The 26,464-nt window shown below is 44.8% G+C and overlaps 1 protein-coding gene across 1 annotated transcript in view; it reads left to right on the top strand.

Moving 5' to 3' along the window:
• Positions 1-747: 747 nt before the first annotated feature.
• The window catches only part of LOC144668525 (multimerin-2-like), a 34,977-nt gene continuing 9,260 nt past the window's right edge, over positions 748-26,464 (top strand). Inside the window, exons 1-4 of the mRNA XM_078530641.1 lie at positions 748-1,339; positions 10,135-10,257; positions 14,332-14,438; positions 21,809-21,889. Coding sequence (XP_078386767.1) covers positions 1,008-1,339; positions 10,135-10,257; positions 14,332-14,438; positions 21,809-21,889 — 643 coding nt within the window. The 5' untranslated portion in view covers positions 748-1,007. The remainder of the gene's footprint in view (positions 1,340-10,134; positions 10,258-14,331; positions 14,439-21,808; positions 21,890-26,464) is intronic.

The following is a 26,464-nucleotide window of genomic DNA, read 5'->3' as shown; positions in this document are numbered from 1 at the left end:
GAAATTTTGCTTGATTGCCTTTGGCAATGAGAGTATTACTCCTCCTCAGGATGGTCCAACACTTACAATTGGGTGGGTTGGATGTTGTCTTGTGTGGGAAACTGAGATTCGAAGGACATTTGGATGAAAATTCCTTTTGTCAATGCAGAAAGTGGTATAAAATGGAGAGTAATTTCTGCATCAATGCAATCTCAGGACTCCCCGCAATAAATCTGATGCATTTTGGGTCAATGCCAGAAAATAATAAGTTTCTGGAATGTTTTCCAAGCTAATTGGTTGACTGACTAATGCACTTTGATGAAGGGAGCCTGCTGACCCAGTCTGGGCTACATGTAACTTCAGTCCCACAATTAAGTGGTTGATTCTCAAAGCATCGAGATGTGGCCTAATGGCCCCACCGTTCAGTCAGTAACAAGCACCTTACAATACTAGGGAGGCCCAACAACACTTGTTCAGGCCGACCAGGAATGGACAAGTAATTGTTGCCTTTCTAGCCAACGCCAGATTCTGACATCAATTTTTTAAAACGTTGGTGGGGGCAGGGTTAAAAATAATACAAAGACCCACCAATCTGGGTGTTGTTTGCCTGGAATTGAGAAGATGTTTAAAGTTGCCTGCCTGCCCATTCGAGCTGCAACACATTTTCAAAATAATGCTTCTATTTATTATTTTTCACTATTGGAGACTTCCCTTTCCTGTGCTGAGACTGCAGATAAGACCCTTCCACCTTGTTCCTGTCCTTTGGTAAAGCTAGGAATCGTTGAGTGAGCTGTTTCCTTATGACCCATTGTACAATCTCAGTGCCAACTCCAAACCTTCACAGGAACGCGGGGGCTGCACTGCCCCCCTCAGCCTTTTGACATTTCCCACGCAGACTGGGAGGGTCGAGAAGTGTACTTTCTACTCCTCCTTTGTTTGAGGTTTTCACAGGGCAACAGGAATCCATCCGTGATTCTCACCGCGTTCAGCAGGGAAGGAATTGGTTCGTTTGAACCGAGGGGGGAAAAATGACCTTCCGCTTTCTTGTCATTTTCCTATGCCTGAGGCTGGTCTGGCTGAAGGAACGCCCGGAGAATCCCAACGCTGCGGACAACAGTCACAAGGATTTCTTCGGAGACGAGGTTGAATCAGGCAGGCATCGAGGGACTGAGCGCTTCCAAGGCTTTGAAAGTGTTGAGGGCCGTGCTGATGATAAGCTGGGTGGCTGGGGCTATGAGGTGGTCCAGGGAACCAATAAACCATTCTCCTATGTCCGAACTACCACCTCCGATTCTTCCAAGAGGCTAATGCAGGCTGCAGTTACCAGGATGCGTGCACCCTTAAAACCACCACCAGGAAGGCAAGTGAAACAGAAACTGATATCCTCCAATCTCGTACAATTCCTAACAATACTTGTAAGATATCCTTGCAGAAATGAATTGTGTTTTAACAAAATGCCCTTAATGTTGAACAACTGGTTTGCTAACCCTCTTCGGTGTGTTCAGTGTAAGTGAACAATCACTAGGCCAGCCACAGAGGTTAGTGATCTGATAATGGGGCAGAATGCGGGCCCGTTCTTAAAGTGTGGAAGAAACATTAGCCATTTCTCTCATTGATCATTTGCTCAATGTCAGACCATTGCCATAGGAACAGGACGGGCTTCAGTGCTTTACCTGTGCTGAGCTCGATCTCAGACTGGGTGGCAGTAGCGAGACCTAAATCAGCTACGTCCCTGCTCCAGACTGTTGCACAGAGTCCTGCTGGAGCGTGTGTCTATATGCACGTGTGTGTGTCCATGTACATATGTGCATGTGTGTGTGCATGTCTGTATGTATATATATATATATATATATATAAAATATATATGTGTATCTGTGAGCATATGTACATTTGTGTGAGTGTGCCCATGTGTATATAGATGCGTGTGCCTATGGCTGTGTATATGCGTGTGTGTTGAGCCTAAGGATTGAGCAGGGCTGTTGCACTCATCATTATTGTGACTCACAAACAAGACTCTCATTTAAAGAATTAGTGTCAGTATGTCTTTGGCTTCTGTAAGAGGGGGAGGGTACATGCCCACTTGTCACCCATAATGTGTTAAAGGGACAGTGCACATGAGTCTTAAATAGTGTCATTCAGAGCTATGGGATCTGGAATATGGAATCACGATATGTATTGGTTCCAACCACTCATGACTTGTTCTGTGGTTAAGCATTTACTGAACCAGCTACCAGACTGTTCCAGGCCACCAGCTCCCATTGACGTGAGAGGAGAGACACTGGCAGCTCCTAAAGTTGTCAGGTTGTCCCTTTGCCAGCATGGGAGGAGGCGTTGGCAGGATGTAGCAGTGGTGATCTTGACTGTCACTGGCAATGCCTATGATGTCGATTGCCCACAAGTAACTTTACAGCAGATGGTAGAGTTCTGTAACTGCCTCCAATCCGATCTCGAGCCTGTTACATTCTCCCCCCCTCGGTGTAGTCAACACTTTCCCATGGAATAGCGAATCTATCGGTTCTGGGATGCACTGCCTGAGGACTGTGATAAAGATACAGCCGGGGCTTTGAAAAGGGAATTGGATAGATACCCAAAGGGCAAAAAAAATTGCAAGACTACAGGGAAAAATGGCAGGGGAGTGGAACAGACTGTGTTGCTTTGCAGAGAGCCAGCATGGACTCGATGGGCCGAATGGCCTCCTTCGGTGTTGTAACCATTCTATGATTCCATGGCCGGGATTTTCCAGGCCTAGGGGTGACTGGCTGGGAGGCAGGAGATGTTGGAAAATGGTGGGAAACCGTATTGGCGGGGGGGACTTCTAGATGCAGTCCCACTGGTGAGATTTTTCCCAGGAGCGGAAGAAGACATGGATCGGCAAGCGGCCAAAAGGAGACAGGCAGTCAATTTAAATAATAAATGACCCTATACGGGGCGATTTTCCAGGGTGGGGTATCCCCCACCCCTGTCGTGTGGGGAGACCACCAGCTTCATGGAGGCAGCTTCCCCACAGCTATCTGGAGAGCCATTGGAGCCTGAGGCTCCGTGTCCCAGAGACGGTGGAGGGGGTGACACAGGAAGGGAAGGCCAATGGACTGTCCGGAGGGGCCTGCCTGCTTGGCCCGCCTCATTTTAAACGTGCCCATTTTGAGGAGCCCTCACAGTCGCCAGCCTATCTCAGCAGTACCCACCTCTCTTTGCGGGGCTGCTGAGGCTTCAGAGCTGCTTGCCCTCTGATTGGGCTGGCTGTATCGACGTGTTTAATTGGGTGGAGGAGACTGGAGGTGGCCAATCAGCAGACTGCCCGCTGGAAAATGACTGTGCCGGTCCCTCTGCCTCCATTTGACAGATTCTCGAAGCCTGTGAGAAAATCCTGCCCTGTGAATCTAAGACACACAACAATTCTGCATTGTGTGTATTGTATATATTCAGGGCTGAATTAGACAGGTCTTTGATGAACGATGGGAGTCAAGGGTCATGGGGGTGGTGGGGGTGCGGTGGGCAGACAGGTAAGTGGAGTTGAGGCCACAATCAGATCAGCCATGATATTATTGAACAGTGGAGCAGGCTCGAGGGGCCGAATGGCCTACTCTTGCTCCTAATTCTTGCGTCCTTTTTCAAAAGTAGGGGGAACGTTGTAGGTGGCCGTGCCAGGGTATGCAGTAAACTCTGGGAGGTGTGATCTGTGGCAACCTGTTGCCTTCCCAGGTCGGCCTTTGCTCATCTATTAGCACCCTAACTGTGAAATATGGTGATTGGGACACTTGAAGACCAATCCCCATCTTCATTCTAAATGGTCCTCCTCACAGTACAGGATTCTGAGGCCCCGGGATACCAGCCAAAGGGTGTCAGTGCTTATAGTTACCCATAAGTTTTAATTCTTCTAACGTTTCCTAGGTAACTATTGCTGCAAGATAGTCGGAACCATCCGAAGTTTGTGATTTATACAGTACTTTCATTTGGTTCCCATTGTAGGGCAGTTGCCAAGCAGAAGTTTGAACTTCCTGGGCAATTGTCATGCAAACCTTACGAGGGGACTCCATGGGGGTTCCCCCAGTGCATCTTTGGGGGTACCCCACCAAGTACAACACCTCAGAGCTCAAATGTTATGCGCCAATCTGCTTTTTGTGATGTTGATGGAGGGATAAATATTGGACAGTGGGGTTAACTCCCCTACTCCTCTTCAAAATAGTGGCACGAGGTCTTTTATATCCACCCGAGCGGGCAGGTGGAGGCCTTGGTTTAATGTCTCATCCATGAGATGGCGCCTCCAACAGTGCGGCACTCCCTCAGTATTCCATTGGAGTGTCAGCTTTGTATTTTTTTTGTACTCATGGCCTGCTTTGGGATTTGAACCAAGAACTTTATGATTCGGAGGTGAGAGCGTTACCAACATGGCTCACATGGCTAATACAACAAGTGCTGCCAACCCTCCAGGTTGGTCCAGATGCTGCCAGGAGTGAAAGCTTAATCTCCTGGACTCGGATGTGAGAATATTCATAAGGACATTAAAAAAATAATCTTTGAACACTTCTGGTTTACTGGTAATAAAGGTTTTGGAGATAGATAAATGGTAACTGGGTGAGGTGGTTGGGAATTGTGATAAAATCTCTAGGAATACATCCAATCTGAGGTGCCAATTCTGCTGCCCAATTACTGGGACTGATCCCTATTTCCAGGCAAGGGACAATATATAAACCTGAAATAAATCTACCAAAATGTTGGAAATGGGAATAGATAAGTCAAAAAAAAAAGAAATCAATGTAAGTCCATGGAGTCAAATAATGAGACAGGGCAGGAAGACATTGTCATGGGGACGGTAAGTTTATGAGCTTTAGAGGCTGCCAGACAGAACAAAGCCTAGCTTAGGCCTGTAAACAGAGCTGCAATCACTGGAAAGATATGAAAGACAGAGGGAGGGTGTGATGCAAGGTTCAAGGTTGAGAACACAATTGCTGTGATTTGTTGCTGCAATCTGTTTGTGTCAACCATTAAAAGGTTTGAGTCCGGAACACCACTTTGAGGACGTGCAAAAAAATGTCTCTCACACGCCCAAAGTGTCCTTGGGTCCATTGGCTACCAAGCTGGAGTGGTAGTGTAGCTGCCCCCCTTACAGCCAGAGCAGGGGTAGAGGATATCACAGCGGCCCCCAGAGCATCCAAAAGGCGTTCGAGGGCTTCTTGCCTTTCGGGGCTATGTCTCCTTTGCTGCTGTCCTGGGCTGGAAGCGCTGAGCGCGGCTGTACTTTAAATGCGGTGCCTGGCGTGGTGAAGCGGCGAGGTGACGGTGTGGAGGGTGAATGAGAGCCCACCCGCCTTGGAACCAGAAATGTTTTCCAGAAATGCATAAGCGATGCGGCGAGTTTGGGACAATGCGGCGTGAAAGCCCACTATCACGGCCAGCAGGTAAAATGCCATTTTACTCACCGCTACCACACTTAGTGCAAACCTGGGAAGATTCCGCCCTATGTCTTAGTTCTCCTACCAATACCAGGTGAACCCTTACAGATAAAAGCAAAATACTGCGGATGCTGGAAATCCGAAACAGAAACAAAAATAGCTGGAAAAACTCAGCAGGTCCGACAGCATCTGCGGAGCGGAATGCAGTCAACGTTTTGAGTCCGTGTGACTCTTCACCCTTACAGACCCAGTTCAGAGGTGCGTGCAGAGTAGCAAAGCAGCTCTGGGAAGTAAACTATCTACTTGAGAGCCCAGATTGGGGGGAAAAGCAAAGGCTGTGTCATGTCAACGTGATAAAGCGATATTGCAGCCCGAGAAGGGGACAAGCAAGGAGCACATCTGTCCTATTACCACCAGCCTGGAGGAGGAGGGTAGCAGTGGGGATGGATTGGAGGGAGACCTGGGAGAGACCCACATTGAACCCTCTATTACCCGGCTAGCCAACACAGAAATACTAGAGAACTTAGACTCCCTATTCACCCGCCTAATTGCAGAACAGCAAGAGACCTGACGAGGCTGCTCACTGCATTTAAAGGCTTGTGCAGGGACAAGCCAGGCTGCACCACCCTAGCCCCAGGTGATGTGGATGTGGGAGAGGCCCCTCCCATAAGGCAACAGCCCTATCGTCTAGGCCCAGAGAAGCTGTCCCAGGTCCGGGAGGAGTTAACTACATGTTGGAGCACCAACTAATAGAGTCGAGCAGCAGTAGCTGGAGCTCCCCAGTTGTGCTCGTGCCCAAGTCAGACGGATCCACAAGGTCCTGCATTGACTACCGAAAAGTTAATGCAGTGACCCGAGCCGACTCCTACTTGACACCCCGGCTGGAAGACTGCATAGGAAGGGTAGGTAAAGCAGCCTACATCACAAAGATAGATTTTCTCAAGGGATACGGGCAGGTTCCCTCGACTGCCTCTGTGAAGGAAATCTCCACCTTTGTAGCTCCAGATGGGTTATACCAGTGTCGGGCCATTTGGACTCTGAAATGCCTCAGCCACCTTTCAAAGGCTGATGAACCAGTTAGTTGGGGGTTTATCCAATTGCGTCGTGTACCTAGACGACCTCCTATTGTACAGCGATCACCTGGGAAAGCGACGTAAAGCAACTGGAAGCCCCCTTCCAGAGAGTACAGTCAGCTGACCTAGCGGCCAACCTCACAAACTGCGAGTTCGTTCAGGCTCAAGTGAGCTACCTAGGACATGTAGTGGGTCAAGGGCAAGTACTACTCAGGGCTGCAAAGGTAGCAGTAGCACAGTTCCCCATTCCCACAACGAAACGGGGAATCGTGAGGTTCTTGGGAATGTGTGGACTCTACCACCAGTTGGTCCCAAACTTTAGCACAGTAGCCTGCCCCACTAACAGACCCACTACAGAAAAAAGTTAAAGTAGAATGGACTGAGAAATGCCAGACAGCTTTCAAAAAGCTGAAGGCCATTTTATTAGGTGAGCCTGTGCTTACAGCTCTGAACTTTAATCAGGTATTTAAAGTAGTTATCAATACAAGTGACATCGGGGTAGGGGCTGTCCTCCCCCAGGAGGATGAAGCAGGGATAGGGAGATCAATCGGGTACTTCTCCAAAAAACTAAACAAGCATCAGAAATGGCACTTCACAGTAGAGAAGAAAACTCTCGGTTTACACTGGCCCTCAGACACTTTGAGATATATGTCCGAAATGGATGCAGAGAGACCGCTGTCTATACTGACCACAATCCATTAACTTTTGTGGAAAAATCTAAGACACAGAATGCCATCGGAAGTTTGCTTCCCTGACCGGACTACCTAAAATCACCAACATTGCCGGGAAATCAGATGTGATCTCAGACGCCCTGTCCGGAACTGAAAGAGACCCGGTTAGAACTGAAGAGATAATATTAACCAAGGCCAGGAGAATGAACGTGTGTATGAGTATGTTTGTTGTTTTATATTTATTTATTTTTTTCCTTTTGTAATGAAATGAGAATGAATCTCATTTCATTCGTCCTGTGGAGAAGTGTCATGACCACGGATCCTATCCCCGAATTACTTACAGACTTTTAAGTAAGACATATGTTTTTTAAAAAAGGACACACAAATAAGAACTGGCTGAGACTGGAAGGTAACCACTTGCTGGAAAATTCCCATGTGGATTTCTTGAACAACTAGTTCAGAGAGAATGGAATGTCGCACCTAAAAGGTGTGACACAGCCTACTTCAGACAGAGGCACTTTAAAGGAAAAGATACAATGCAAATTGAACTGTAATATCCTGTGGTTTCAGAAATAATGGAAATTATTACCATCTCAGCCAAAACCATCTCCTGTTGAGTTATATCCCAGACTGTGAACATGAACTTAGTTGAAAAGAAAACAGATTTGGGCAAAAGACATGTTTGTTTATTCCCTTCCAGGAATACACAATGAAAGGGGTTTTAAAAAGCCAACTGCACCCCTAGTTTTGCGTGCTAGTCTGGTATTCTGTTCTGGTGTATGTGTGCACGGTGAAGGTCACAGCTGAAGAACACCAACTGGGCATCCCTGCACTTGCAGGTAAAAAGGTCCTGTCTTTCTGATTGCTGGAAGCAAGTCACAAGTCAGCAGAGCCACAGACGAAAAGGAAACAGGGCAACTTCTTTCAGCTAACCTGCAGAACCAAGAATCTCCAAAACCAACTGCTCAACTACCAAAGGCAGCACTACAGGAATCACCCCAACTTAGTGGCTGCAACTTTTCGTCATCTACTCCTCATGGACAAGCCAAAGGGCTGATTCATCTATCTTGTTTTAACTTTTATTTTTGGGCTCAATTTCTCATTTTCTAACCTGCGTGTGTGTGTGTGTGTTGTGTTTTTATTATTTTTCCTTGCTTTTAGTAACTAATAAGTTCATTCTTTCTTTGACTCAAGACAGCCTGGTTAAATTGGCTCCTTTTAAATTTGGACTGGGGAAAGGTACCCACAGGGGAAGGGGATCCTTTTTAAATTAACCTTTGTTGTGAGGAACCGAGGGGGTTCAATAAAGAAAGGGAGCCAGTTCATCCCTCCTCACCCGGGAGCATAACAATTTGGGGTACCTTGTCCAGGCTCATAACAAATTGGGGGAACCTCACCCTGGGACTGGTTGTAACAATAACTAACATGAGAGATATAATGCAATATTATTAATCTACACTGAACCAGATGCCAGGAGTGCTGTTATCCCACGGACTCACTATCCCTGGTAAAGAGATAGTTATAAACCGGAAAACACTTTACAATAGTTTAGACCAGATGGATCAGGTACTTTTTTTATATAATGAATAAACAGAATTCTAAAATAAATGAAAAATATACTCTTTTTAACACCACTATGATTTTCTATTAGAGTTGCCCACCCCAGCATCTTGGAGGTTACTCTTTAATTCCTGGAGACTGCAGGACAATCCTGGATTGTTGGCAACCCTAACTCTACAGCTTGGCTACATAGTTTAACATTCTTGTAGACTGATTGAGTGTTTTTGTGCCATGGTACAAGACATATTAAATGTTTAGTCTCCTAACACTCCTATGTCTCTGTCGAATTCATTATTAATATTCAGGTACATTCATCCATTGCCCAATTTTTCTTCCTATGATCAGTATTTCATATTACATTTAACTTGCTATCTGCATGTAAATTTTCCCCAACTTGTTTTGTCTCCACAGAAGCAGCTGTCTCCCCTGGTTTTGTATCATCTCAAAACTTGACTAGTTTGCTCGGGTTTCTGAATCCAGGCCATTGATGTAAATCCAAAACAGTGGTGTTCTCAAAACCAATCCCCAGGAGAACCCATCCAGCAATCGATCCATCTTGTGACATAACTCATTTAACCTGTTCCCATTTCTTTCTCCCCTCAAACACTTTCTAATGTCTTTCCAAGATTTATCCTAAATTCCCACAACAGACCTTTATGAGGAATGTTGATAAATACTTTTTGGAAATCTGGGTACACAGGGATTTTTAACTGTTCACTTGAGAGGCCATTTCTCAAAGAAACCGTCAAGGACGTTTGCTGAATAGGAAGACCTTTTCTGAATCTGCATTGATTGCCATTTATTAACTTGTGAACATACGAATTTGGAGCAGGAGTAGACCATTCGGCCCCTCGGGCCTGCTCTGCCATTCAATAGATCATGGTTGATCTGACTTTGGCCCCCAACTCCCAATCTACTTACCCCTTATGACCTTTGACTCCCTTCTTACCCTTAAATCTACTCTTGATAATCAGTTCCTCTAATGGCAAGGGTTGAAGTAATACTGATGGGCTTGTAAATGGCTGTGTCTGCTGGGGTCCACTGTCTTTGAAAATGGCTCTGTTTTCACTCTCACCATACCTGCCCAGTATTCAACCTTGGGTCCACCATCAATTGCTACACAACTCACATTCTTGTCTCATTTTGTACTTGGAGATTTATATGTCATTTTATATAAGTCATTAATTCTCCTTAGTTTATTACCTGTTAGTTATCCCTTGTGCACACTTGGAGGAACCAGTCATTGATAAGATTACCTATTTTACATCCATCTTTTGTTTTGCTTTTAGAATCTCAGCTCCTCCGACTCTGTTGAAGTAGTAAATAAAATTTAGTTTTTATAACTGATCTTAGTGTTCAGGAACCATTATTACACTTTGAAAGGTACAGGAATCTTCACTTCTGTAAACCTACCCCAGAGTTACAGTCTTGAAACTTCTTTTTCCCCCCTTGCTTTAGGAACTGGTGCGCCTTTGTGAAATCCAAATTGTCCACTGTCGTGGTTTCATGTGGAGTTGAGCGGTATGCCCAAAGGAACATGGAGCCCTGCATGAATGGGATGGTTAATTGCCAAAACGGAGTGTAAGTACCGGCCAAGATATTACGCTATGTGCAGCAAATCTATTACTAGACATTCTCAAGTGGAAGGCTTGAGTCTATTGAGGTGGCCTGGCTTCCCCAGGGGTGGAAGACACGGTAATGTTGATGAAGATGTCCAGGCAGGTAGTGGGCTAAGAGTCAGGAGCTCTAGAGGATGCCGTTGACAGAATTGAAGATTACATTTTTCAAGGTGGACGGTGTGGAAAAAGACAAATGAGTGTGTTTAATACAAGAGTTCCCAAAATCTGCATTTGACTTGTTCCCACCACCGAACGTGAACTTTGTGACCATTGTTCAGTCTCAGGCCCTTCACCTCTTCTGGCACCTTTGCTGATATCATCAGAAAGCTAATTAACCTTACAGAGGTAAGGGGAGGGGGACGGTGGCGAGAAAAAAGACCAAAAAGGCAAAAAAACTGGGGATAAAATAATGAATAAAATGGAAATAAATTTATAAAATAATAGTAATGATAATAAGTGGGAAAAAAAAATACAAATAAAAATAAAAATAAAAAAGAATACAAAAAAAGGGGCGTGGATCAGAAAGGGGGTGGGGATGGAGGAGAGAGTTCATGGTCTGAAGTTGTTGAACTCAATGTTAAGTCCGGAAGGCTGTAAAGTGCCTAATCGGAAGATGAGGTGCTGTTCCTCCAGCGTTTGGTCTCTCCAGTGTAGAGGAGACCGCATTGGGAGCAGCGGATGCAGCAGACCAAATTGAAGGAGGTGCAAGTGAAATGCTGCTTCACCTGAAAGGAGTGTTTGGGCCCTTGGACAGTGAGGAGAGGGGAAGTAAAGGGGCAGGTTTTGCACCTTCTGCGACTGCATGGGAAGGTGCCGTGGGAGGGGGGTTGAGGTGTTGGGGGTGATGGAGGGATAGAGCAGGGTTTCCCGGAGGGAACGGTCCCTATGGAAAACAAAAACAGAATTACCTGGAAAAACTCAGCAGGTCTGGCAGCATCGGCGGAGAAGAAAAGAGTTGACGTTTCGAGTCCTCATGACCCTTCGGCAGAACTGAGTAAAGTTAGGAGAGGGGTGAAATATAAGCTGGTTTAAGGTTGGGTGGGGGGAGAGAAGTTGGGGGGGGGTGTGGTTGTAGGGACAAGCAAGTAGTGATAGGAGCAGATAATCAAAAGATGTCACAAAGGAACAAAGGGGTATTAAAGGTGGTGATATTATCTAAGAAAATGTGCTAATTAAGAATGGATGCTGACAGGGGTAGGGGGGTGAAGGGAAGATGTGTTTGGTGGTGGCATCATGCTGGAGTTGGCGGAAATGGCGGAGGATGATCCTGTGAATGCAGAGGCTGGTGGGGTGAAAAGTGAGGACAAGGGGGGACCCTATCATGGTTCTGGGAGGGAGGGGAAGGTGTGAGGAGGACAAAGGTGCAGGAGATGGGTCGGACATGGTCGAGGGCCCTGTCAACCACAGTGGGTGGGAAACCTCGGTTAAGGAAGAAGAGGTTAGTTTTTGTTATGCTGACTGTTCGGGGTAAAAATAATAAAAATACACTCCAACTTCCGCACATACATACTCGTGTTAGATTCTTATTGAGTCTTGTTGGTGACTGACTGGGGACCGCACAGGTACATACCATGATCATCAGGGACGATAAATTTATTAGGCAACACAGGTTAAATTATGTGGTACTTAACATAGGGAGCAGTATACAGCTGTGTCTTCCTCGACCCTGGTTCTTGCCTCCCAGCTGTGGCACTGTCTCCTCAAGTAATCTGTTGACTGATGGTCTTTGATTCCTTCTTCTATTGGTGTGCACCGATGTCTCTAGTATCCTCTTTTCTGGTGGGCTACCCAATTTGGGTATATCCCAATCTCTCTTACATGATTGGCTTAGTCTGATGCCATAATCTCTTTACATTTCAGTCCACAGACTCTCTCAATTCCTCTTAACATTCCTTGCAAAAATATTCCAAAGATCACAATTCTGCATTGTATTTCAAAGCATTTCCTAGTACAACAGATTCTAAACATTTTACAAGATATGTAACCATCATTTGCTTTTCCAAAGCATTGGTACAAATAATTTGCTTCCCAACATAATGACTTGTCCCTTAAACTTCAACACATATAAGCCACAATACTCCGTAATTGCTATTTCAGCATTAGCTGTCAGATAGACCCATGTTTAAGTTTGTCAAATGCTTAACCACTTCAGCCCCTAATCACAGCCTGTTTAACCACATTATTTATCAATCACATCTTGACATTTCCAGACAAGATTAAGCATCATACTTTGCAATTTGGCCCTGGTACAAAAAGACGACTAACACCATAAAAAGACGACTAAACCCTACGCTCGAAGTTCACCCACAAATACAGGTTACAGAGTAGGGGAGGATGGATTTGTCCAAATTATAGTCTGTAAGAAATTAAAGAAGTTCACAGTTCGTAGCTTGGTGTACCTGCCGGCTGAACCTGGCTGTTTTGTTTTCAGTGCAGAGATGGTTTAAAGCTGTAGCTGGTCTCTTTGTCTTCCTGGAGAGACTGCGGTGGAGTTGAATTCTTTCTTCAAGTAATCTCTGTCTACTGCAGAATGGAGATGAAGTCAAATTGGTAGACAGGGGGGAGATGGGAGCTTAACAAAGAAAGAGGTTAGTTTTATTATGCTAACCGTTCAGGGTAAAAATAATAAAAATACACTCCAATTTCCGCACATACATACTCGTGTTAGATTCTGCAGTAGACAGAGATTACTTAAAGAAAGAATTCAACTCCACAGCAGTGTCTCCAGAGAAACAAAGGGACCTGCTACAGCTTTAAACCATCTCTGCACTGAAAGCAAAACCGTCGGATTCAGCCTGCAGGTATGCCAAGCTATGAACTGTGAACATCTTCACTGTGAGAGATGGGAGATGTGATGGGTGTAATATTCAGCGATTGTGAAGAGGAGTGAAAAGGTTGCGGTGTAACAGGTGCCTTGATTAGAGAAGACATTGTATATTAAGAGTATTCAGGTTAGTAAGGGTTAACGAGAGACTGGGGAAACAGTACTACCCACAGTGTGATGTAGAGAGTCACAGGATGGTAGACTGTGTGTAGAGAGAGTCTGAGAGAAGTCAACATGAAGATAGCACCTAGTCAGTGCTGTACCTTGGAGATATGTATATAGTTGTGTGTTAACAATAAACATTTCACGTAACAGAGGGAGAAAGAGAGGCAGGAGCTCCACTTAACTCAACTACTAGTTGTATCCTGCTGAGAAACCCATGTGCCCAATGCCACACAAAAGACTTGGGCTGGTCATGTGATGTCTCCCCAACTATCGGTAATTCAAACTTAATTGTAGATTCCAATTATTAGAGTTGTCTTAAAAGTCAAGGTGTTCTGTCCAAGCGATTAACCTTTTAATTGTTCATCTTCAGCTGTTGAATTTTGTAGGTGATTTCCATAGAAACCTTGTCAATAGGACAGGAAGGGAGTCCTTTTACAGCTGGGGGTGGGTGGGGAAGAGACATTGTCTTTGGTGAGTTTTGCAGACTCGCTGAGTCCTGTCCTTAGGGTTGGAAGTGAAATATATGGTGATGTAAGTTAGTGTCGGCCATCTTGATGCAGGTTGAAATCACTTAAGTCTGTTTTAAAAAAAAAACGGCCTTTTAAAAATCCAATTCCCGTTTCCAGCAAATGAATTAAAAATCAATATTTGATAGAAGCACATCTTCATAACAAATTCTTTTGCCCCTCCCTATCTCTGTAACCTCCCCCAGCCTTATAAATTTTAGAAGCATCTACGCTCCTCCAATTCTGGGCTATTGAGCATTTTTGATTTTAATTGCTCCACCAATGGCTGTTGTGCATTCAAATGCCTGAGTCCTAAGCACTGGGATCCCTCCCTACACCTTTCTGCCTCTCTGTCTCTCTCCTTCTTTAAGACACTCCTTAAAAAGTACCTTTTTGAGCGAGCTTTTAGTCACTTCCTCGAATATCTTGTTATGTGACTCTGTGTCAAATATTTTTGGATTACGTTTTTGTCAAGTACATTGGCAGCTTTTACCATGTTAAAGATGTTATACAAATACAAGTTGTTGCTATTGTTGTTCAGGTACCAGCTGGCTCTTAGACCTTTGTACAAGGTGAAGCAGATGATTGTGACCTCCTTGGAGTGGAAATGCTGTCCTGGATACATAGGATCCAGGTGTGAATACACAGGTAAATGGCAGGGTCGGGGTTCTGAGTACAGTGCAAATGGAATTCAACAAATGGCTTCCGCACCCAGGGTAATGGGAGACAATCTTTGCCATTTGTGGCCCACTGTGAGAAATGTGACGGGTGTGATATTCAGTGTTTGTGAAGAGGATGAAAAGGCTGTGGTGTAACAGGTGCCTTGTTTAGAGAAGACATTGTAGCATAAGGGTATTCAGATTAGTAAAGGTTAGTGAAAGACTGGGGAAACAGTACCACCCACAGTATGATGTAGAGAGTCATATGATGGTAGACTGTGTGTAGAGAGAGTCTGAGAGAAATCACATGAAGATAGCACCTAGTCAGGGCTATACCATGGAGGCATATATATAGGTGTGTGTTAACAATAAACGTTTCATGTTCAACCACACAAGCCTCCAGACCTTTTAGTGAGGCGCCATACAACCTTGCAACTGACATCATGACGACATTTAGGCTCATGATACAACCCGAGAGACATTTGAGCTGGACTCAGTAGCATCGCTGGTGTAAGTTTCAGAAACTTAAGGGGCTCTGGAGACTTGCTCCATACATTTGGGGAGGAAACAGGATTTGATGACCCAATTCTGGACCAGGTATGGGGACTCTGGTTTCAGTGCCTCTGGATCTGCAACATGACCATGTTGCAAGAGCTGAGCATTTTGTTATACTGCCCCCTCTGTTGGGGAGGTATAAATAAAGTTAGTTCAATAATGGCTGCTTGCTGTGAATCCACATGTTAACCTTTTCTCAGTGCATTACACAACAGAAAGATGGGATGAGGCTGGGATGGAATTTTCTTTTTTTATTTCATTTGAGAAGTTAAGGACAGAAGAACAATGTGTCACAAGTTTTGAAACTCCTAAAGTTGATTTTGAGGGAGTTCAAAAGAACAATTGTTTGAGAACAATTCAAAAGGTTGCTCTGTATGTGTAAATCATGTTAAGGTACAGCAGGGTACATAATCGCAAAAATGACACTGATGGTGTATTTGGGGACAATGAGGAAATTTAACCCTAACAAAGAAGACTGATGTAGTTATGAATGAATGTTTCACATTTGGCTGAAAGTGAATAAAATAGGAAATGAGGATAAAATAAATGTCTTCCTCATCATGATGGGTCCAGATGCTTTTGATGTAGTGTCAAACCAGTGTTGCTCATGAGACCCCATTACTATGGAATATACTGAAATTAATGAGGTTCTGGACTCATATTATGACATGACTAAGAATGAAATTGCTGGCAGTTATGTTACGTGAAAGGAAGCAGTTGCCAAGTGAAACTGTTGCAGCTTACATTCTCGAATTAAAGAAACTCTCTCTTCACTGTGAGCATGGCGTGAATTTAGAACTCAATCTTAGAGACATGTTCATAGGATACTCGTAAAACCTAAGCTAACCTTTTGAGCAAAGGCATAATTTGACATTGTAGGCAACCTGCAGTGAGCCCACAGGCATGGAAATGGCAGAAAGAGAAAATTGCAGATTTCAAGAGAGTTCTTTTCCTGAGCCAGCAGAGGAGGTCCACTCGATGTCAGTGAGATCTAGGCCGTGGCAGCCAAGTTCACAGCCTCAGAATCAGAAATTTAGATGCTACCGTTGCCATGGTAGCCACCAACCATTTAAACGCCTCCATTTCCAGTCAAAGTGCTATGCCTGCGGGAAAGTCCATCATATCCATGTGGCATGCAGGAGTAGAAGAAACTGCAATACTCCAGATCGTGATAAAGTTCCGGTTCGCAGCCATCCACCAGGTTGAGATTGAGGTAGATCTAAAGTTATTTACAGTAGAGATCAGTAAGAGTATGTCTGACATTGAGGAAGTGCTAAGAGAGCACAAAGTGATCTTTCAGCAAGGAGGAAATGATAAAATCAGACATCACAAGGCTTAAGTCAGGATAAAGGACAATGTACAGCAAATATTTTACAAGGCTAGGTCAGTGCCTTATGCGCAGTTAAAAGAAATAAGTAAAGAGCTGGCTCAATGATAAAGAACATGGTCAAACATAAGGAAACTGGGAATGAGTACATGTCAATTTCTTTAAAGTGGAAATGAAAGAGTACTTTGTTTTGGTCAATAGCTATAGCAAATGGATACATGTTGAGTCTATGCCCAATTCCACAAGTGCCAAATCATGAAGGTTTTGAGAAGGTGCTTTGTAACTCATGGGTTTCCAGAGGTTTTGGTGTCAGTTAATGGCCCACAGTTTATGTCAGAAGAGTTCGGGATATTTCTGAGTAAGAATGGGGTCAAACATTAAAACCACCACATCCCCCAGCATCGAATGGTGCTGCAGAAAGAAGTGTACAGATTGGGAAGAGGTCTTTGCAGAAGTACGTGCGAGGTGACAAGCTAGGCAGTAATTTCCATGCTTCTCTTTGACACAGGCTAGACAAATTTCTGTTCTCTTACAGAAAAACCCCACAATCTACAACAGGTTGCTCACTTTATGAAACAAAAGCAAAAATTGCTGCAAAAACTCAGCATCTGTGGAGAGGTAGACAGAGTCAACGTTTCGAGTCCGTATGACTCTTCATCAGAACTCCTCGCTTTATGAGTTGTTGTTTAAGTATGTTCCCAGTGCAAGCTTTAGTCTGCTTAAGTCTGATGTCAGTAACAAAGTAAGAGAAAAGCAAGGCAAAGCGATGAGTCATGATGCACCAGGCATGAAACGGAGAGAGTTTTTAGTGCTGGTCAAAAGATCACGGTGAAAAACCATCAAGGTGCTGATTCATCAGGGGAACTGTGTTTGGAGTTGTTGTAAAGAGACCAGGTGTATTTGTATATCTAATGAAGATTGGTGAGATTCTGTGTCAGTGTCATGTACATCATTTGCTTGAAAGAGGAAATCTGGCGAAAGGAGAGCATAATAGCCCTCATACAGTCCAAATTGCTCCTGCAGTCCAAAGTGAAAGTCATAAAGAAACTAGTATCACCAAATTGACTGCTACAGCAAAGTGAGCTGGGGTTGTTGATTAATACGAGTTAATCAATATCACAGTCCCAGTGGACTTGGTAGTCAAAGCCAAAGTTTAGATTTGACACCATCAGAGATGTCGAGAAAGAAAAGTCAAGATGATAGAAATGGAAGGGGGTACCCAGAAAGAAAGAGAAAGAAGCCAGATAGATTAATTGAAAATATGTAGGAAGGAAGAAGAAAAAAATGGTTCTTTTCATTATTTCTCGTCAAATTATGATATTTTTGTTAAACACATACTGGTTTTAAGGAAAACAATTTTTTTTGACGAAGTTTATTCTGGTAATATCAGTTATATATGTGTTTTGGTAGTGATTACAGTAAAAAAAAAGTATGCAAATCAACCTGTTAAATTTCAGGTATTCGTGATGTTGGATTAGTCATATTTTCTTGTGGAAAATTATGTTCACGTACCATTTTAGATTTAATGTGTAAGTTTTTTTTGAAGTGGGGAGGGAGTGTAGTATATTGCAACAACTGAGCATTTTGTTATACTGCCTTCTCTGCTGCCCCTTCTGTTGGTGAGGTATAAATAAAGTTTGTTCAATAATGGCTGCTTGCTGTGAACCCACACGTTAATCTTTTCTCAGTGCAATACACAACAACCAGCAAATGGAGCAAAGGTTGCTGAGAGGGTAAACTATGAAGAGGGAGGAGGAGAAGGGCTCTGTACAGAAGGCCAGTGAGAGCACTTTTCCTATCTCCACCTCACCTAGTAACAATGCCTGAGGTAACTTTGATTCGATTGTGGTATACATAAATGATTTGGAGGAAAATGTAACTGGGCTAATTAGCAATTTTGCAGACGACACCAAGGTTGGAGGAGTTGCAGATAGTGAAGAGGATTGTCAAAGGATACAACGGGATATAGATCGGTTGGAGACTTGGGCGGAGAAATGGCAGATGGAGTTTAATCCGGACAAATGCAAGGTAATGCATTTTGGAAGGTCTAATACAGGCAGGAATTACACAGTAAATGGCAGAACCCTTAAGTGCATCGACGGGCAGAGGGATCTGGGTGTACAGGTCCACAGATCAATGAATGTGGCAACGCAGGTGGATAAGGTAGTCAGGGAAGCATATGGCATGCTTGCCTTCATTGGCAGGGGTATTGAGTATAAAAGCTGGGAAGTCATGCTGCAGCTGTATAGAACCTTGGTTAGGCCACACTTGGAATATTGCGTGCTGTTCTGATCACCACATTACCAGAAGGATATGGAGGCGTTGGAGAGGGTGCAGAGGAGGTTTACCAGGATGCTGCCTGGTCTGGAGGTTATTAGCTACGAGGAGAGGTTGGAGAAACTCGGATTGTTCTTACTAGAGCGACGGAGATTGAGGGGCGACTTGATAGAAGTTTACAAAATTATGAGTGGCATGGACAGAGTAGGTAGTCAGAAGCTTTTTCCCAGGGTGGAAGAGTCAATTACTAGGGGACATAGATTTAAGGTGAGAGGAGAAAACTATAAAGGTGATGTGCGGGGCAAGTTTTTTACGCAGAGGGTAGTGAGTGTCTGGAATTCGCTGCCAGAGGAGGTGGTGGAAGCAGGTACGATAGTGGTGTTTAAGAGGCAGCTTGACAAATACATGAATAGGATGGGAATAGAGGGATACGGACCCCGGAAGTGCAAAATGTTTTAGTTGACGGGCAATATGATCGGCGCAGGCTTGGAGGGCTGAAGGGCCTGTTCCTGTGCTGTACTTTTCTTTGCTCTTTGTTCTTTTTCTTTGATTCAACGAGGAGATGGTCAATGAACTGTGGCAGCTCCTTCACCAGGCCTGAAGTCTCGTACCCAGGGTGAGGATAGTGCTGTGAGTGGCCATAAATTTCATGGTGGCTTTGAACTTATATGCGTCTGGATATTTCAAAACAGAAGACATCTCCCAGTGTACTGTCTGGCTAGAAGCTGATGGCTAGAAGCTGATGGTGGCCCTCTATGCCAGGAGAGCTGAATACATCGTATTTCTCCCTACTAGGGAGAAAACAATGAGAGTGAGCAGGACTTTGCCAAGATAGCGGGATTTATGATGGCTCAGAGCATCATTGACTGCACATGCATGCCTCTATGGCATCTCCATGACAACAGGGAGAGGTACAGGAATCACAGGGTGTTACCATTTTCCCAATGGACAGTTGGTGTGTAACCCTGCACAATACTTCATGTCAATGAATGGCCAATATCTTGGCAGCAGCCACGATGCCTTCAATTCACATTCAGTCTGCTGTTCCCACCATTTTCAGGTTTCTACAGAGAACCAGAGGCTGGCTGTTCAGGGATAAAGGCCCTGTACCCTACCACCCCCCCACCATCTGACCACACAAAAACAATACATGTATAATGAGAGCTACAGAGCTTATCAGGAACATTGTGTTCAGCAACACTGCTGATGTCTGGACCACTCAGGGACAGCCCTCCAGTTCACCGTGGAGCAAGTAGCCAAGTTTGTGGTGGTCTGCTGGGACTTCCATAACATTGCCATCACTGCCCCCATCGCAGCCACTGCCCCCATTGCAGTCACCGCCATCAGGAATCACGAGGCCACCTTGAGAGCAGGAGGTTGGGAGGATGCATCCTGGATTCCTTCACTCCGGACGGGCTGTCAGAGACCGAGTGCTCAAACTCCAGTTTCCATAAAACCGCTTCTCTTTGTTGCCATGTCTCCACTATATCCCTTTATGGGGAGGCAGTGACACAATGGTATTGTCAGTGACCAGTATTCCCCAATGCTCTGGGGAAATCCCACCATGGCAGATGGTGAATTTTGAATTCAGTAAAAATCTGGAATTAAAATTGCCGATTGTTATTAAGAAAAATCCATCGGGTTCACTAATCCCCTTTAGGGGAAGGAAATCCGCCATCCTTACCTGGTCTGGCCTACATGTGACTCCACACCCACAGTAATGTGGTTGACTCTTAAATGCCCTCTGAACAAGGGCAATTAGGAATGGGCAATAAATGCCAGCCTAGCCAGCGACGCCCACATCCCATGAACGAATTTAAAATAAAAAATCCCCCCTTTCCCGTTCATGTGAGATGGCCAATCACAGCTTCTCCTCGGCCACTATCCTACAATAAAACCCACCCACGAAAACCTTTTCATTAACATCTTTATCCAACAACACATCTAATTATACAACGGAAAGTAACTATTCACACTCGTGCATTTCCTTAGTGCCAGTCTTGTGGGTGCAAGGCTGGTAGATTTCCTTTCCTCAATGACATTAGTGAACCAGATGGGTTTTTACAACAAGCAGTAATTTGCTGTGGTGGGATTTGAACCCATGTCCTCAGAGCATTACGCTGGTCCCAAGTTCAAAGGAGCAATTCCGCAATCTGTCCTCCAACAGGTTACTAGAATTACTGAGACGTCGCACTGTGGGAGTGGTGGTGGCTCCAAGGGCTAAAATGTTGCTGAGGCCCTTTTTTTGGGTGTGGGGGAGATCATGATTTGTGATCTGCCCTCACCCATTCCCATCGAGGCAGGCAGCACACATGAGGGAGATGGTGGCGCAGGGGTAATGTGACTGGACTAGAAGCCCAGGCTAATCCTCAGAGGGGGCAAGGGTTCAAAACCCACTACGGCATCTGGTGGAATTTAAAATTCAATTCATAAAATCTGGAGTTGAAAGCTAGTCTCAGTAACCATGACACTAGCACTGATTGTTGTCAAAACCCATCTGGTTCATTAATGCCCTGTTAGGGAAGAAAATCTGCCATCCTTACCCGGTCTGGTCTACATGTGACTAGACACCCATAGCAATGTGGTTGATTCTTAACTGCCGTCTGAAATGGCCTAGTAAGCCACTCAGTTCAAGGGCAATTAGGGATGGGCAACAAATGCTGACCTTGCCAGTGACGCCCACATCCCATGAAAGAATAAAGAAAAAAATGCAGGCGACCTGCATTGCTAAGCAATGTGATGTGACAGAGGAGCCACCATTCTCATGAGCATCTCAGCAACTTGCAGACAGGGGACGGGACACAGAGCTGCTCTAATAGTTGCCTGACTTTTGGGTTTCTTACACTGTCAATTTTTAATGCTTCTCCTTTTTGATCCTTTCCAAAGGCTGGTTGAGTTTTTGGCTCTCAATCCTGACTCCTTGCTTCGATTGTCTCTTTCTCTATAAATGTCCCACTGACACACCAATTCCTAAATGTATGCTCGCTATAACCTCTCCCCATGTCTGTGGAGCATTGGATGCAGGCAGTATACTTGCATTTGAGACTTGTCTTCAACGCACTTGGATATAAGGAACACCCATAGCAGAAAAAACAATCTCAACCATCCTCGAGTGCTCCTGAATTATGGGATGGTTTCACGTGGAACACACAGTAGGATGGGAAGAATTGGAATGGTTTTAACTGTTGTGTTTTCCCTAGTTCCTGAGGAGCTGACTGCACCAGCCTCCCTGAAAGAAGCCCTGGGAGGAGAGCAAGTGATCGAAGAACTCATAAACCCAAGTAAGTTACATTATAGTTATTAAAAAAAGTTGTCTGCAACTGGGCTTGTTTTGTTAATTTATGAATTAACGACGGACATACACCTGTTACCCACCCCCAACCGCCCCCCCCGCCCACCCCCCCCACCCCCAACTCCCCAAAACACACACACCTCCCTGAAATGACCAGGATTGGCCTCAAAAAGAAGCAGCAAATTATCACTTACTGTCCTAGACAAGGACATTCCCTAAACTGTCCATTTAACTGTTCAACATCCTGGGGGTTACCATTGACCAGAAACTGAACTGGACTAGCCATATAAATACTGCGGCTACAAGAGTGGGTCAGGGGCCAGGAATCCTGTGGTGAGTAACTCACCTCCTGACTCCCCAAAGCTTGTCCACCATCTACAGGGCACAAGTCAGGAGTGTGATGGAACACTCTCCACTTGCCTGGATGAGTGCAGCTCCAACAACACTCAAGAAGTTCGACACCATCCAAGACAAAACAGCCCGCTTGATTAGCACCCCTTCCATCAATTTAAACACTCACTCCCTCCACCACCAGTGCACAGTGGCAGCAGTGTGTACCATCTACAAGATGCACTGCAGCAACTCGTCAAGGCTCCTTCAACAGCACCTTCCAAACCCATGACCTCTACCACCTCGAAGCACAAGGGCAGCAGATACATGGGAACATCACCACCTGCAAGTTCCCCTCCAAGCCAACATCATCCTGACTTGAAAATATATCGCTGTTCCTTCATTGTCGTTGGGTCAAAGTCCTGGAACTCCCTTCCTAACAGGTGTACCTACACTTCAAGGACTGCAGCGGTTCAAGAAGGTACCTTCTCAAGGGCAACCAGGGGTGAGCTGGTTTTGCCAGTGATGCTCACATCGCATTTTGAAAGAATGGAAAAAAAGGGCAGATTATCAAAGGGAAATGGCTTCAAGAAGCCTTTTCATAGGCCTCAAAGGGACGGATCAATTTTATCCATTTTAAACAACAGTCTAGTACAGTTGGACGCTGCCCGGTGATCTAAATGGAGTCTGGTGCATTCCCATTCTGCTATTCTTTGATTTTTATGTTTAACAAGCTTCAGTCATAATTCACAGCATCAGTTGTACAGTCTGGTGCAATGTTTATGCTTCCTCTATTCGAAGGCTGGGGTAACATGAAAACGCTCACGTAAATTCCACAAATGGGGATTGTGCCTGACTCTGTACAATGTGACAATATCAAATATTTTACATGTAAGGTTTGTTTGATTGCGAGCGAGGGCTGATGTCCGGGAATGATTTGTGCCTCAAATATGAGAGATATAGAACTGGTGTAACCCCAAAATTGTAACTGTAGGGGCTATTCTTCGAAGGTTGGATTTAAGATACATCATTACGTTATATCTCATAGCAGAGACTTTTGTAGGCAACACAGATCTGTCTGATTCATGGACTGCGAGGAGTTCCGACAACTGGTTTGAATGGGTGTCCTGATCTGTGATTGTCCCGTGAAGCTCTGTGGCAACAGTACCAGGATCATAAAGCTTATCCCATCACCAAGGGAGAATGGAGGGAATTTCACCCTTATGCTATATTTAACCTGAGTGCGCTAAATGGGGCAAAGTGGAGGGAGTGGGACTTTGCGTCTGATCTATGCTGCAGTGATGTGGGGCCTGCTTCACATCAACGCTGCATGGAAAGAATAGCAAAGTGTTCCATTCCCCACTGCTAACATTCCTCATCTCTGTGAGGGCAAATTCCAAAAATCCCACTTCCTCAATCTGATTAAATAACAATGGGCAACTTTTCAGATTAGCCAAGATTGCTTGTGTTTGTAGATACTCTGCAAGTAGAGCCTCTGCCCTTCTTTGAACTGGGCAGGCCAGTGGAGTGGCTGAAAAGCAACTTTGATCATTCAAAATGACACATTTGCTGTCCTGTTTCCAAACACGCTTGAAGAGGAAACATTTTGGACCCCAGTCAGCAGCTATCTCTGTGCTCACTGAAGTTCAGCCTGTTGCATTGAGACCTTGCCCTCATTTCCACCCTCGCTGTATCACAATGCTAGAGCTGGCCTGAAGCGCTGTCCCATTTTGGAGCCTGTGTCTTAATAATCCTTAGCCCCTAAGTTCACCAAACCATAGGCCTCGTCTTTAAAAGCTGGCTGTGGACCGAAAGAGTTTGGGGTTGTGGAGGCCTGGGTGATATTAATGGCATTTAAATAAAAGCTCCCACACAATACCCAGCCAAATTCACTCCCTGGCCAGTGCTCAGGAGTGAAAATGTGGCAGCAGCAGGCCACAGACAAAGGCTCTCAAATTAAACTCACTCCCCCGCCATTTCTACATACTTTGCCCTCAAAGTATTTCTCTAATTCCCCTTTGAAAGTTACTACTGAATCTGCTTCCACCGCCTTTTTAGACAGCGCATTCCAGATCACCACAACTCACTGCATTTAGAAAAAAAAATCTCAATTTAAATGCTAGGCTGTCCTCAATCCTCTACTCTCATTGTCCAGATTCCAATAACGTATTTGGGAATTAACCTGTCTGATTACATTCATAAATGACCCAAAGCCAAATGAAGTTGGAACATTATTAGATATACTCCACTTTGCTCAGAGGGTTGTCAGGAATCTGATTCTGAGTTCACATTCCCAAGCGTAAATTTTGAGTGGCTCTGCCCTCGGAATGTGGTGTCACTTGGCTGGAGTGAGGTTCAGAGAATCAGGTGTAGAGGTTTGTGGTGAATTCCCAATAATCCTGGGTCTCATTTTAACGATTTGGGAGTAACGTGAGCAGGTGACCTCTGAATCCATCCACTCTCCCATCCAAAATCCAAAAGGGAGTGCAGCCCTCCACCTCCCAGTTGGTGAGTTAACAGTGAGGAAAGAGATTCGGAAATACATCGCCATTCTTTCACTGTCGCTGGGTCAAAATCCTGGAACTCCCTTCCTAACAGCACTGTGGGTGTACCTACTCCACATGGACTGCAGCGGTTCAAGAAGGCAGCTCACCACCACCTTCTCAAGGGCAATTAGGGATGGGCAATAAATGCTGGCCTGGCCAGTGATGCCCACATCCCATGAATGAATTTTTAAAAAGTAGTCCATTCAGCCCCTTGAGTGAGCTCATGGCTGATGTATACCCTAGAACCTACTTATCTGCCTCTGTTCCAGATCTCTTGATAACTTTACCTAATAAAATGTTATTGATCGCAGTCTTGAAAATTTCAGTTGACACCTGACCAGCATCTACAGCATTTTTGGGAGAGAGAATTTCAGATATCCAGTACCCTTTGTGTGAAAACAAAAACTCACTGACTCTCCAACCCTAAATGTCCTGGTTCTAATTTTAAGATCAGTTTGTCAGCATAAGCAATGGACAAGCCGAAACTATTTACAAATAGATTCTAAACACAACTGCCCAGGGAGTACGGCTGAATTGTTACATTAAACTGAAGGAGCCTCCCTTTAACGGAGAGGCAAGCAGTTAGCAGAAAACAAGGCTCACTGCCAGTTCCAAGTAGTGTCCCTGGAGTAACCTTTATTGTGTAGTTTGCAGCCTCGGGAGACAGGTGTGGCTACACAGGCTGCGTGGTCAGTGACAGAACACAATGTAAATCAGCTCTCAGGCAGGAAGCCTGCACTCCCCCTCTATCCCTCTATTCAGGAAGCTCCTGCATTGATCCCATGAAATCCTCTGCGATTTTCAGGAAATCTTATGGCTTTTCTTTCTTCTACTAGTTGGTTATTTCGGAACCGCTGAACTGGTTCCGGCTCCAGATGCCCTGGTTCAACTTGATGCCGAGCAGCTGCTCCGAGAGAGTTGTACTCACTCAGCCTTTCAACCTCGACCTCATCAACCCTGAGGTTGATGAAGTAAGGAACTGGGCAGGGGTCTGGGCAGTGCAGGGCCTGGGCAGCACCTTCTGGCTGTTAAAAAACAGAAACTGGGAGCAGCAATTTTCCGGGACTTACTGGTTCCCAGTAACATGATGGGGAGACCCATTCTAACCAAATATGCATCATTACCTTAATCACTGCTCCAGGATTGCCTTGATGTCTCCAGAAGTTAAAATTCAGCTGGAGGACATTCCTGCCAGTCATCCTGGAGAAAAATCAGAGGTTCTGAAAAGGTGTTTTCTTCGTTAATCAGTTGTAAAAACATTGGTGATAATTCAGGCTGTTTGCAGGACAGTCAATAATTATTTTCTTGAGTAATGAAGTCTGTTCACTTTTCAACTGGTGCAGAAATACTGGTGATGAATGGTGCTTTTTAAAAATTCATTTACGAGATGTGGGTGTTGCTGACTAGGCCAGCATTTATTGCCCATCCCTAATTGACCTTGAGAAGATGGTGGTGAGCTGCCTTCTTGAACTGCTGCAGTCCATGTGGTGTAGGTCATGTGATGAAACCTTAAGGAATACATCGAATCGAAATTGACATCCCTAACTCATTGTGACCTAGCTCCCCATGTAATCGTTGTCTTTATTCATTACCAACATCTACTTACTGTAGCGTAAAGATCTGACACATACACGGTTAATGTGGGACTGAGTACAGTACTGTCCACACAGTGATGGAAGAAGGCACAT

Source organism: Cetorhinus maximus, chromosome 27 (assembly GCF_964194155.1).
Source record: "Cetorhinus maximus chromosome 27, sCetMax3.hap1.1, whole genome shotgun sequence".
Classification (NCBI taxonomy): domain Eukaryota; kingdom Metazoa; phylum Chordata; class Chondrichthyes; order Lamniformes; family Cetorhinidae; genus Cetorhinus; species Cetorhinus maximus.
The sequence above is the reverse complement of the archived record's forward strand: the minus strand, read 5'-3'. Positions and strand labels throughout refer to the sequence as shown.